The sequence below is a fragment of the Myotis brandtii genome, unplaced genomic scaffold (genome assembly GCF_000412655.1).
Source record: "Myotis brandtii unplaced genomic scaffold, ASM41265v1 scaffold655, whole genome shotgun sequence".
Taxonomy (NCBI): Eukaryota; Metazoa; Chordata; class Mammalia; order Chiroptera; family Vespertilionidae; genus Myotis; species Myotis brandtii.
In genome coordinates, this window is record NW_005370542.1 from 599,656 (window position 1) to 613,020 (window position 13,365).

General features: G+C 51.7%; 1 protein-coding gene across 2 annotated transcripts in view; it reads left to right on the forward strand.

Annotated features, from left to right (window-relative positions):
- The first annotated feature begins 701 nt into the window (after positions 1-701).
- TBL1X (transducin (beta)-like 1X-linked) overlaps positions 702-13,365 on the forward strand; it is a 27,111-nt gene continuing 14,447 nt past the window's right edge. The window contains exons 1-5 of one of the 2 annotated variants that reach the window (XM_014528833.1): positions 702-750; positions 1,954-2,032; positions 5,536-5,642; positions 10,209-10,354; positions 13,230-13,365. In XM_014528833.1, the coding sequence (XP_014384319.1) occupies positions 5,585-5,642; positions 10,209-10,354; positions 13,230-13,365 (340 nt within the window). In that variant the 5' untranslated portion in view covers positions 702-750; positions 1,954-2,032; positions 5,536-5,584. The remainder of the gene's footprint in view (positions 751-1,953; positions 2,033-5,535; positions 5,643-10,208; positions 10,355-13,229) is intronic. The other variant, XM_014528832.1, reaches the window with a different exon arrangement.

Consider the following 13,365-nt stretch of genomic DNA (forward strand, 5'->3'; position numbering starts at 1 on the left):
TCTGTAAGGAGTATTGTCCCGTTCCGTCTCTGCTACAGAATTTTTCTCGTAATGAACCGTGTTTTAGTTTTATAAGCAAAATCCGTGTTCCCTTGTGCCTGCTTCTCTCTGGTGCCCTTTGATTCCTAGTCTAAAAGTTGTTGACAAATGTTTAAATATCATTGGTGTTTTTTTCCAGTGGTAGCTTTTTTAAAAAAAATCACCCTGGTTGTTTCTTTTATCTTATACTAGAGGCCCGGTGCACAAATTCGTGCACGGGTGGGGTCTGGCCAGCCTCCCCCGATTGGGGCCGATGGGGGCTGGCTGGCCAGGGGGAGGGGCCCGGGAGGTTGGCCATCCAGCCCAACCCCCATCGGGCCACTTGGCCTGCCGCAGTGAGCGTCATAGCAACCGGTTGTTCCCGTTCCGGTCATTCTGGTTGTTCCGGTCACTTGGCTTTTATATATATAGATATCCTTTTTTTTTCTTTTATAGAGGATGTTTATTAAGATTTTTAAAAGTTGATTTTTAGAGAGGGAGAGAGAGAAACATCCATGAGAAACAATCATTGATCAGCTGCTTCCTTCACGCCCCCCTACAGGGGATCGAGCCACCACCTGGGCATGTGCCCTGACCGGAATCGAACCTGGGACCCTTCAGTCCACAGGCTGACACTCTATCCACTGAGCCAAACCGGCTAGGGGACAACCAAAGACGTTTTAGAAGGAAGAAGGGAAAGAGCGCTGAAGACACGCTGGTTCACTGTTCAGTGTGCATATTGATTGAAAAGTGAAAGCACGTGTGATAGGAAGGGTTATCATTACGAGACATAAGCCTGGCTTCTTCAGAAATCAGTGCGAACGAACGGAAGCCCTGGGGAATGGAAATGTGTGGCACAGGAACGGGAAGTTGAGGAGTGCTAGTGCCTTTCGTTTGCTGTGTTTTTAGGGAAGCCTTAGGGGGGGAGCAAAGATTCAAATGTGGCCCTAACCAGTGTGTCTCAGTGGTTGAGCATTGACCTATGAACCAGGAGATCGCGGTTCGATTCCCAGTCAGGGCACATGCCCAGGTTGTGGACTCGATCCCCAGTAGGGGGCGTGCAGGAGGCAGCCGATCTATGATTCTCTCTCATCATTGATGTTTTTATCTGTCTTTCCTTCTCCCTTCCTCTCTGTGAAATCAATAAAAAACATATTAAAAAAAAAAGATTGGGATGCGGTTTCTGTGTTTTTCCAAGCATGTAGTGTGTGTGAGGTGGACATGTACACACAGGCGTGCCTGTCAGCACTGTTATTATCGCCGCCTGAGCCGTGTCTAAAGTTTCTCTAAAGCGTGCTTTCTCCCTTGGAGGGTGTGTATGGTTCACATTACCGGTGGCATGTGGCTCAGTGCTTAGAGGTATTTCAGAGCAGCATTCATTTATCATTAAATGATAGCCTTGTCTGAGCTAAAATTAATTTGACCTACTTTGAGAATTTTAGCACTCACACTTTCTACAAGTAGCATAATAATTTGACAGGCCATTTAAAATATATGTTTTTATTGGTTCCAGAGAGAGGGAGGGAGAGGGAGAGGGACAAAGAGAAACATCAATGATGAGAGAGAATCATGGATCGGCTGCCTCCTGCACGCCCCACACTGGGGATCGAGCCTGCAACCCGGGCCTGTGCCCTGACTGGGAATCGAACCCTGACCTCCTGGTTCATAGGTCAACGCTCAAGCACTGAGCCACACTACCCGGGCTGACTGGCCATTTTCACTTCTCCTTTTTCGCTTGGCTAATACAACTACCTAGTCTGTGCTCACGTTGAACACGGAGATGATGAAATAGTAGACTGGGTTACGTTTGGGTTGGGATGAAAAAGAAAACCACCGACATCAATTTGAAGGAGAAAACAGGGGGATGGGGAGGCGGATACGTCCCACAGATTTGTAAGGTGTTTTGTTTTTACAAATCTCTCCATGTCTCCCCAGGCAGACGCGTTGCGGTTTCTATGCTCGGATGCTGGGGGGCCCACCAGTGCGAAGGGGCGCACATGAAGTCACCGTGAAGGTAAGCGCCCCGCCTGCCTCTGGATCTGTCTTTTCACCTGGAATCTGCTTGCGAAACGGAACTGCGTTTTGCCAAAATGGAATGCCTTCTGTTTACAGTGATTTCGGTGGTTGGGGCACAAAGATGCAGGTCTTTCTCCTCGCTGAACTTGAAGGTAGTGTAGATAGAACATGATTAAGTCATCAGGGCTGGATCGCCATTCTATGTGCTGAACTGGAGTTTTACTGCCTTGCAAGAATTTCGGATACTGGATGGGCTCTTACCAACTCTTCTGAGTCTTCCCGGGATAGGTGGCAGCTTCTAAAATCAATCTCCTCTCAACACTGTGATTTAAAATTAAGCTGAGCCCGGCTGGTGTAGCTCAGTGGATTGAACATCGACCCATGGACCAGGAGGTCACCGTTCGATCAGGGCACGTGCCCGGGTTCCGGGCTGGATCCCCGGTAGGGTGTGTGCAGGAGGCAACTGATCGATGTTGCTGTCTTTCTCTCCTGCGCAGGCAGGAGGACGTGTGAATAGGGTGTGAGTACGGTTTGGGTGGACCCAGCGGCCACCTGGGAGACGCCCGGTGGTGTGGGATGTAACTCCAAGACTGGCCGTGTCTTCTGTCTGGTCCGCATCCTCCGTGGATGTGGGCCTGGTTTTCGGGTGAAGCCATGGATGAACCCAGAAGGGGCAGCTGGCACAGGAAGGCCCCTCTCTGCCTGGTGCACCCCAGGGCTGTCTTTCGTTCCTTGGAGAGCGGCGATGTTTTCTACCACTAGACCCGCTCCTGTCTGCCGTCCCTGCGCCTCATTTCCTGCTTGGGAGAGCTGCCTCGCGCCCATGCTGCTTATTTCCAAAGACGGTGCCAGGTTTTAATTAGATTTTAATGAGTGGGAAAGCGATCCAAGTTCACAGGAGAAAACCTGCAAAATATGGAAGAGCACATACTCACATATGTAGATATAACCCACTCCAAACAGAGGCTTGTTTTGCGGAGTATCGTGTGTGTGTGTGTGTGTGTGTGTGTGTGTGTGTGTGTGTACAAAAAATGAAATTTAGCACCATGCACGTTCCATCTTGTAAGCCAATATTTTAAATATATCTACATATATTTTTATTTTAGAGAGGAAGGGAGAGGGAGAGAGATAGAAACATCCATGATGAGAGAGAATCATGGATTGGCTGCCTCCTACACGCCCCATACTGGGGATTGAGCCCACAACCCGGGCATGTGCCCTTGACCGGAATCCAACCTGGGACCCTTCAGTCCGCAGGCCGACGCTCTACCCACTGAGCCAAACTGACTAGGGCTGTCTTGAGTTTCTTGATGGGATTTAAACCCAAATTATTATTTATGTTGGAATACTTGTTTAGAGAGGCAACCCCAGCGAAGCCATCCACTGGCATGAACGTTTAAATTCCTTTCTAAGCAACACGATGGGGACATGGTGGCTGTGGGTCACCGTGGAAGGGGCTGTTCCTCTTCACTCCATCCCAGCTGCGGAGTCCTCCCATCAACCTAATGGGCGGTGTCTCCAGTCAAAACTGGGTCAGGCAAGAAAACAAATACCACCCGCTGATCGGACCTGTGGTTTCCAGTTTGTTTTGCTTTTCACTTCCGTTCAAGGCCACGGGGGACCTGCCGCTGCTGCAAAAGCTCTCTTTTGCTTCAGAAAGAAAAGAGGCTGGACAGCATCCCCTGGCGCTGCAAACAGAGTGTTCCGGAGCCCAGCCAGGGGTTGGCCAAGAGTGGTGTCTTAGGTGTCCCCTGGAGAAAATGCTTACCCACACACGGCCTCTGGGGGCGTGCCTTCCTTTTTTCTTCTTCTTTTTAAAAAAATATTTTTATTGATTTTAGAGAAAGAGGAAGGGAGAGGGCGAGATAGAAACACTGAGAGAGAAACATTGATCGGCTGCCTCCTGCATGCCCCCTACTGGGGATCGAGCCCACAACCCAGGCATGTGCCCTGACCGGGAATCGAACCATGACCTCTCGGTGCATGGGATGATGCTCAATCACTGAGGCACGCCGGCCGGGCAGTAGTGCTTTTTTTGATGGGCTTTGTAAGTGCCACTTGGGTGGTCCCATCACTGATGACCATGCTGAGGCCGCCAGCTCTGGTGGATTTTAAGGGGAGGGGTGTGTGTCTGCTGATCCCCTAGGATGCCCTTGCAGGATGCTCTTTAGCGATGGTGCACAGTTGGCTGAATAAAGTCCTAACTGGCTCTTCTGGGACCTGCTGTGCGGGGGGCCTGCACTGGGAATATGAAGCATTTAGCCCTCCCTCCTGCTCCCCGACAGAGGGTTGTTACTGTCCTTCATTTGGAGATGACAGATCTGAGTCACAGAGCTTGCCCTGCGATCTAGAGCTAGAAGGAGGTGGATACGTGGTGAGAGGTCCGTCTGCCGGCTCTGACCCCGGGTCCCCCATCTTCTGCCCCAGCTCTGCAGCCAGCACAGGCATGTCGCGCACCACATCATGCGTCCACTGAGACCGTTCTTACAGAGAAGACGCAGGCCACCTTCCCCACACACACAGTAGACGGTGCCTGCGTGCCCTTCAAGCCTTGGCGCAGACGGCGGAGCTGCCCGGGTCCATGGGAGTGTCTGGCCCATTGTTGGAGATCAGAAGCACTCTTTCACTCTAGCACTGTGTGTGTGTGTGTATGTGTGTGTATGGCATGTCCCCATGGCTGGCTCGGCCCGTCAAAGGTGTGGTTTGTACCGGACCCTATCCCAGCCTTATAAAATACAGCAATGATTCTTGTTATTGGATATGTTTCACTGGGATGTATGCTTTTTTAAAATTTATTATTTGTTTTTTCTTAATCCTTACTGAGGATATTTTTTCCATTGATTTTTAGAAGGAAGGAGGAAGAGAGAGAGAGAGAGAGAGAGAGAGAGAGAGAGAGAGAAACACTAATGTGAGAGACACATCGATTGGTTGCCTCCTGCATTCACTCCGACCAGGGCGGGGATCAAACCTGCCACCTGGTACGTGCTCTTGACCAGGAATCGAACCCACGACCATTGGGTGCACCGACCAATGCTCTGCCATTGAGTAGCACCAGCCAGGGGGGGAAATATGCTTTTTATATAAATAATTATGAAATTTGTATGTAACACATGATCACACAATATAACACGAACCAGACATGAGTTAGCTCCGTGGATATAACGTCACGGGAGTTGTTTTCTTCCACTCATCTCAAAAAGTGCAGAAAAAAGCCTGGTGTGGCTCGGTGGTTGAGTGTCTACCTATGAACCAGGAGGTCACAGATCGACTCCCTCCTGGTCCGGGCACATGCCCGGGGTTGTGGGCTCGATCCCCAGTAAGGGGCATGCAGGAGGCAGCCGATCCATGATTCTCCCTCATCATTGATGTTTCTATCTCTCTCCCCCTCTCCCTTCATCTCTAAAAACAATAAAAATAAATTTTTTAAAGTGCAGAAGAAAACAAAAAGAAATACAGACTTGTTTGAAAACTCTCCATTTTCTCCTCTCACCTGTCTCACAGAGGGTGGCTCTCGCTTCCACAAACCTCGTCGCTGCGAGGTGAGGCTAAGATGAGCATAACCAGCGACGAGGTGAACTTCCTGGTGTATCGCTACCTCCAGGAGTCAGGTAAGGTCACCCCGCTTCTGTGGGGGAAATCCACTTTCCTGTGGGGGAACACATATTCCCATGGGGGAAACACACCTTCCTGTAAGGGAACACATCTTCCTGTGGAGGAAATGTATCTTTCTGTGCAGACACCCTTCTTCCTGTGGGGGAAACGCACCTTCTTGTGGAGGAAGGCATCTTCCTGTGGGGGAAATGCACTTTCCTATGGGGGAAACGCACCTTCCTGTGAGGAACACATCTTCCTGTGGGGGAACACACCTTCCTGTGTGGGAACCTATCTTCCTGTGGGGGGAACGCACCTTCCTGTAGGGGAACACATCTTCCTGTGGGGGAAACGTACCTTCCTTTGAGGGAACCCTTCTTCCTGTGAGGGAACCCTTCTTCCTGTGGTGAAAATGCACCTTTCGGTGGGGGTAACTCACCTTCCTGTGGGGGAAATGCACTTTCCTATGGAGGAAACACACCCTCCCGTGGGGGGAAAGGCACCTTCCTGTGGGGTAACGCACCTTCCTGTGGCGGAATCATTCATCCTGTGGGGGGAAATGCACCTTCCTATGAGGAAACACATCTTCCTATGGAGGAAATGCACCTTCCTGGGGGAACGCATTTTACTGTGAGGAAACGCACCTACCTGTGGGGAAAATGCACCTTCCTGTACGGGAACCCTTTTTCTTTTTTTTCTTTTTTTAAATATATTTTATTGATTTTTTTACAGGGAGGAAGAGAGAGAGAGAAAGAGTCAGAAACATTGATCAGCTGCCTCCTGCACAGCCCCCACTGGGGATGTGCCCGCAACCAAGGTACATGCCCTTGACCGGAATCGAACCTGGGACCCTTCAGTCCGCAGGCCGATGCTCTATCCACCGAGCCAAACCGGCTAGGGCAGGGAACCCTTTTTCTTGAGGGGGAAATACACTTTCCCGTGGGCAAGCACATCTTCCTTCAGGGAATCACACCTTCCTGTGTGGGAACCTATTTTCCTATGGGGGAACCTAATCTTGCTGTGGGTTGACCACACCTTCCTGTGAGGGAACACATCTGCCTGTAGGGTAACAAATCTTCCTGTGGGGAAAACGCACCTTCCTGTGGTGGAAATGCACCATTCTGTGAGGGAACATGTCTTCCTGTGGGGGAAATGCACCTTCCTTTGGGGGAAATGCAATTTCCTGTGGGGGAACCCTTCTTCTTGGGGGGGTGGAAATGCACCTTCCTTTGGGGAAAACACACCTTCCTGTGGGGAAACGCTTCTTCCTTTGGGGAAACACACCTTCCTGCAGGGGAATCCCAGTTTCCTGTGGGGTGAACCCTTATTCCTTGGCGGAAATGCACCCTATTGTGTGGGAAAGGCACCTTCCTGTGGGGGAACTCTTCATCCTGTGGGGGAAATGCCCCTTCCTGTGGGGGAAGTGCACCTTCCTATGAGGGAACACATCTTCCTGTGGGGTAAACAAACCCTCTGGTGAGAGAATGCATCTTACTGTGGGCAAATGCACCTACCTGTGGGGGAATGCATCTTCCTGAACGGGAACCCCTCTTCCTGTGGGGGAAATCACCTTTCTGTGGGGGAACGCATCTTCCTGTGTCAGAACCTAATCTTCCTGTGGGGGAACACACCTTCCCTGTGGGGGGACACATCTTCCTATGGGGGAAATGCACCTTCCTTTGGGGGAAATGCACCTTTCTGTGGGGGAAATGCACCTTCCTGTGGGGAAACTATTCTTCCTGTGGGGGAAACATACCTTTCTGTGGAGGAAAAGCACCTTTCTCGGGGGGAACGCACTTTCCTGTGTGGGAACCTATCTTCCTGTAGGGGAAATGCACTATCTGTTGGGGAACCCTTCTTTGCGGCGGGGAGGGGAGGAGGCACCTTCGTGTGGTTAAACACACCTTCCTGTGGGAGAATCCTTTATCTTGTGGGAGAAACACACCTTTCTGTGAGGGAACACATCTTCCTGTGGGGGAAATGCACCTTCCTGCATGGGAATCCTTCTTCCTGTGGGGTAAAGACTCCTTCCTGTGGGGGAAACGCACCTTCCTATTGGGGAGTTGCACCTTTCTATAGAGGAAATGCACCTTCCTATGGTGTAAACCCATGTTTTTGTGGGCAAAATGCACCTTTTTGTGGGGGAACACACCTTCCTGTGGGGGAAACGCACCTTCCTGTAGGAAAATGCATCTTCCTGTGGGTAACTCATTTTCCTTGAGGGAAATGCACCTTCCTGTGGGGAAACCACCGGCCCTGTCAAGTGTGATCTATCAGGGACGGGGGTGCAGGCTCCCGACAGGACCCAGAGTGTTCCTGGGGCAGGAGAAGGGTTTCATTCCTGACGTGGCATGGAGGACGATATTCCTTCTTCCCTCGGCGTTTCTATTCAAGTCAGACCTTGTTGGCGAAGATACTAGCCCAGTCGAGGTTGCGTTGAATTGGCCGCGCGATGGGGTGCTCTCGGCCTTGGGCAGCAGTGTAGATAGAAAGGAACCCCTTAGATTAAGCACCTCTGATTTATTGAGTTTCCCCCACCACCCCCAGAAAATGGGGCGCTCTATGCAATTCTCTGACACTTAGGAATAGCTCTTGTTTCTCCCAATACTTTTGAATATGAGCGAGAATTTCCTTTTCTTAAGGAATGTGCAGGCCCAGTGCAAAGTGGGCCTTGCGTGTAGTAGCCGCGGTTCTCAGGGGGGTGGGGGTGGGGGGGTGGCGGAGAAGGCAGCAGGGGGCACTGAGGATGCCATGGCCCCTGGCACAGCTTTGTCCACATGAGAGCGGGATTCCTCACGCGAGCCCGTGCAAGTCGCTGAACGTTGCTCTCCCTACCACACAGCATCAGACTGCCCCCAACTGGCCGCCTAACCCAGTTCACAGCCTGTGTGTGTTTGTTTTTAATTTGTCATTTTTATTGTTTTTTCTTTTTTGTTTTTTTAATCCTCACCCAAGGATATTTTTCCATTGATTTTCAGAGAGAGTGAAAGAGAAAGGGAAAGACAGAGAGAAACATCGATGTGAGAGACACATATCGATTGGTTGCCTCCTGCACGCGCCCCGACCAGGGCCTGGGCCAGGGAGGAGCCTGCAACCGAGGTACCTGCCCTTGACCAGAATTGAACCTGGGACCCTCTATCCACTGAGCCAAACTGGCTAGGGCATTTTTTAAATTCTTGATTTTTAATTCTTTTTACATTAGCTTTATTCTTTTTCTTAGTTTCTAAAGGATATACTCCTCTAGCCTTGAAAACTGTACAGTAGGGGTGGGGAACGTCCGGCCCACAGCCGTATGAGGCCTGCAAAATCATTGGGCCTGGCCCTCCAAGGCATTAGGGGTGAGCTCATTCAATGTCTGACCAGATAGAGCAGGCTCATGTTTAAGTTGGTCATTCTGTAGGGCCCCCGAATGATGTTATAAATATCCCCATGGCCCTTGGCAGAGAAAAGGCTCCCCATCTCTGATCTAAAGGCTTTGAGGTCATTCGTGAAGGTCATGGTTTCTCAGCCTCGGCACTGTGGACATCTGGGTGGGATCACTCTTCCTCCTGGGGGCGACCTCCTGGTACATGGGGTGTGTAGCTCACATTTATTGAGCACCTACTGTGTGCCCGGCGTGATTCCAAGTTCGTCTCAGATGAAACGATTAACCCCCAGGAAGGAGACTGAGCTGCTCCCTCTTTTACAAGGAGAAACCCAGGGTGTGGACCGGGTGCTGAGTTCCCCAAGTCACACCGCCAGCAAGTCAGAAAGCTAGGATTCCGGTTGGCCATCTGGTTCCAGAACCTTCCTCTTTCCAATGTGGTGAAATCGCTGTTTTATTTTGTGACAGGAAGCCCTTCGTTCCTGGAGCACACCCTACTTGGCGCGGACATCGTGTCCTTTTCTGTGTTACTGAACTCAGTCTTAGTGCTGGGCCTGGTGAATGAACATGCATCTCACCGAGGCCAGCTGGGCTGGGACGCTCCTTTTTTTTTTTGTCTATTTAAAAATATTTTTGTTGATTTCAGAGAGAAGAAGGGTGAGGGAGAGAGAGAGGAGCATCAATGATGAGAGAATCATTGCTTGGCTGCCTCCTGCACCCCCCCCCCACTGGGGATCAAGCTCAAAATCTAGGCATGTGCCCTGACCAGGAATCGAACTGTGACCTCCTGGTTCCTGGTTCCATAGGTCAGCGCTCAACCAGTGAGTCACGCCAGCCGGGCTGGGATATTCCTTTCTGAATGTCCTCATCGGGTTTGGGACTCAGTGGGGGTGTGCAGCAGGCAGCCGATCTATGGTTCGCTCTCATCATTGATGTCTCTCTCTCTCCCTCTCCCTTCCTCTCTGGAATCAATTAAAAAAATAAAAATAAAGCTGAGATGGCTGTACCCTCAAAGCTGTTTTCCATCCTGTGCAAATGTGGGTCTTCTGGGGCCTGTGTCTTCCCCATGCCCCCGCCTGCTTCCCCCCAAACCAGAAGCCGGGGGGGGGGCGGGGTCCTGCAGCTGACAAGGTGGTTGAGGCCCCGGTGCCCCTTAGTGTCTGTGGCCGTGCCTCCAGCTGCCTCAGGCTCACGCCCCGCCTTCCCTGTCTGGCTGCAGGCTTCTCCCACTCGGCGTTCACCTTCGGTATTGAGAGCCACATCAGCCAGTCGAACATCAACGGGACGCTGGTGCCGCCCGCCGCCCTCATCTCCATCCTGCAGAAGGGGCTGCAGTACGTGGAGGCCGAGATCAGCATCAACGAGGTACGTGCACCTTCCCCGGCGGGGCGGCCCCCAGCCCTCTCCCGGGTCCTGGGAGGGCTGGCCACAGGCCCCATCCTGCACGCCGGCCCTGAGGTCCTCGACGGGGTGGGAGAGTGTGGTGGCTTCACTACAGGCTGCAGGGACGGCGGGCCTGGGCATACACACGGAGTGAGCTGTCCAGGCCCTGTGCACCCACGTGTTTTCCACATGCACACGCGTCTGGCCGGCTACTGCGCGTCATGGTTTCCACATGCACACGAGGCTAGCGGGCTGCTGAGCATCAGGCATCATGGTCTCCACACGCACACACAGATGGCCGGCTACTGAGCATCATGGTTTCCACATGCACATGCGGCTGGCCAGCTACTGAGTGTCATGGTCTCCACATGCACACACGGCTGGCCGGCTGCTGACCGAGCACCACGGTGTCACGTGCGCTCCCCGCTCTGAAAACACAGCTGACCTTTCCCCATGTCCCTCCTCGGGGCAGGCGTGCACCGTGCTGAGCACAGAAGGGGCGTGTGTGTGTGTGTGTGTCCCGTGCCCCTCCCCCCCCCGCCCCCGCTCTCTCTGAGCGGCCGGTTCCCCAGGGCCCTGGAGACTTGTTCTGTAGAATCTGTCCTGCGAGTGACCCTGACATGTGCAGTCAGAGAATCGGGGAAGGACAGGGGTGACTGTCCTACTCGAGAGCCTTTCAGGTGCCGGACTGGTGACGGTGCTCACCAGAGAGCTGGTGGGAGAAGGTGACCATAATGATAAAGTAAAATGGTGTCAATTTGCTCGTATCCCCTCCTCTTTTTGGGTTGGCCTCACTGCATAATTGGGCCTATTTTATACGCATGGGCGGTTTTATTTTTTATTGTAACTTTTTTTCAGAGAGGAAGGGAGAGGGAGAGAGAGAAAAACATCCACGATGAGAGAGAATCATCGATCGGCTGCCTCCTGCACGCCCCACACTGGGGATGGAGCCCGCAACCCAGGCATGCACTCTTGACTGGAATCAAACCCTTCAGTCCACAGGCCAACGCTCTGTCCACTGAGCCAAACCAGCTGGGGCGATGTTTCTTTTCTTAATCCTCACCTGAGGATGTGTTTATTGATGTTAGAGAGAGGAAGGGAGAGAGAGAGGGAGAGAGAGAGAGAGAGAGAGAGACAGCAATGTGAGAGAAACATCCATCGGTTGCCTCCGATGGTAGGTGCCCTGAAACAGGAGTCAAACCACGACCTTTTGGGGTACGGGACGATGCTCCAACCTACTGAGCCACCGGCTGGGCATGGAGGCATTTCACAGGCCCCCGATAGGCAGCTCACCAGTCAGTAGGCGGATGTTCTCGGAGTGAGGTCCTGCTGGTGCAGGAGGCCGATTGGGCCGAGGTTTCTGCAGACACGCTCTCCCACATTGCAGGTAGCTACTCACAGGGACTTCCCACACCTGTCCTGGCAGCTTTCTCAGCCTGGGGGCGCTGGGCATTTGGGGTCGGTCATTCCTGGGAGGGGGCATCCTATGCACTGCAGAGCGTTGAGCAGCTCCCGGGTCTCCACCATCACATGTCAGCAGCATTTTCTGTCCCACTTTGACAACCAAAAAGGTGGCCAGGCGTAGCCCAAGTCCTTTGAGCGGGCACCCCCTCCATCATTGAGAATCATTAGATCTGGGAGAGCATCTTTTACATGAGATACGGTAGTGCCTCGGATACAGTAAAGCATCTTTTATATGAAATACGGTAGTGCCCCAGATACAGTGGTAGAGCATCTTTTACATGAAATACTGTAGTGCCCCAGATAACAATGAGCATCTTTTACATGAAATACGGTAGTGCCTCAGATACTTAGAGCACCTTTTACATGAAATACAGTAGTGCCCCAGACAATAATAGAGCGTCTTTTACATGAAATACAGTAGTGCCTCATACAGTAGAGTGCCTTTTACATGAAATATGGTAGTGCCCCATATAACAATACAGCATCTTTTACATGAAATACGGTAGTGCCCCAGATAACAATAGAGCATCTTTTACATGAAATACGGTAGTGCCTCAGATACATAGAGCACCTTTTACATGAAATACAGCAGTGCCCCAGATAACAATAGAGCATCTTTTTTTAAAAAATATTTCTTTATTGATTTAAGAGAGGAAGGGAAAGGGAGGAAGAGATAGAAACATCAATGATGAGAGAGTCATTGATTGGCTGCCTTCTGCACGGCCCCTACTGGGGACCAAGCCCGCAGCCCAGGCATGTGCCCTTGGCTGGAATCGAACCCGGGACCTTTCAGTCCGCAGGCCGACGCTCTATCCACTGTGCCAAACTGGCTAGGGCAAATAGAGCATCTTTTACATGATATACGGTAGTGCCTCAAATACATAGAGCACCTTTTACATGAAATACAGTAGTGCCCCAGATAATAATAGAGCATCTTTTACACGAAATACAGTAGTGCCTCATACAGTAGAGCACCTTTTAAATGAAATATGGTAGTGCCCCATATAACAACAGAGCATCTTTTACATGAAATACAGTAGTGCCTCAAATACATAGAGCACCTTTTACATGAAATACAGTAGTGCCCCAGATAATAATAGAGCATCTTTTACATGAAATACAGTAGTGCCTCAGCTACATAGAGCACCTTTTGCATGAAATACGGTAGTGCCCCAGTTCAGTGTGGTATTTACCAAACATTGGGTCCCCCACTGAGGACAGCATAACACCCTGTCCTACACCCAGGCTCACCCCCACACACACACTCTGCCCACCACTGTGCCCTGGGCAGCGCCTGCCCCTCCTCGCCTCTGCCCACACCTACCTGCCTGCGGTGCCCACAGCCCAGTGCCAGGAGCTTCGGGGCTGACGGCCTTCCCCTGGCTTCCCCCAGGATGGCACGGTATTCGATGGCCGCCCCATAGAGTCCCTGTCCCTGATCGACGCCGTGATGCCCGACGTGGTGCAGACGAGGCAGCAGGCCTTCCGGGAGAAGCTGGCGCAGCAGCAGGCCAGTGCGGCTGCCGGGG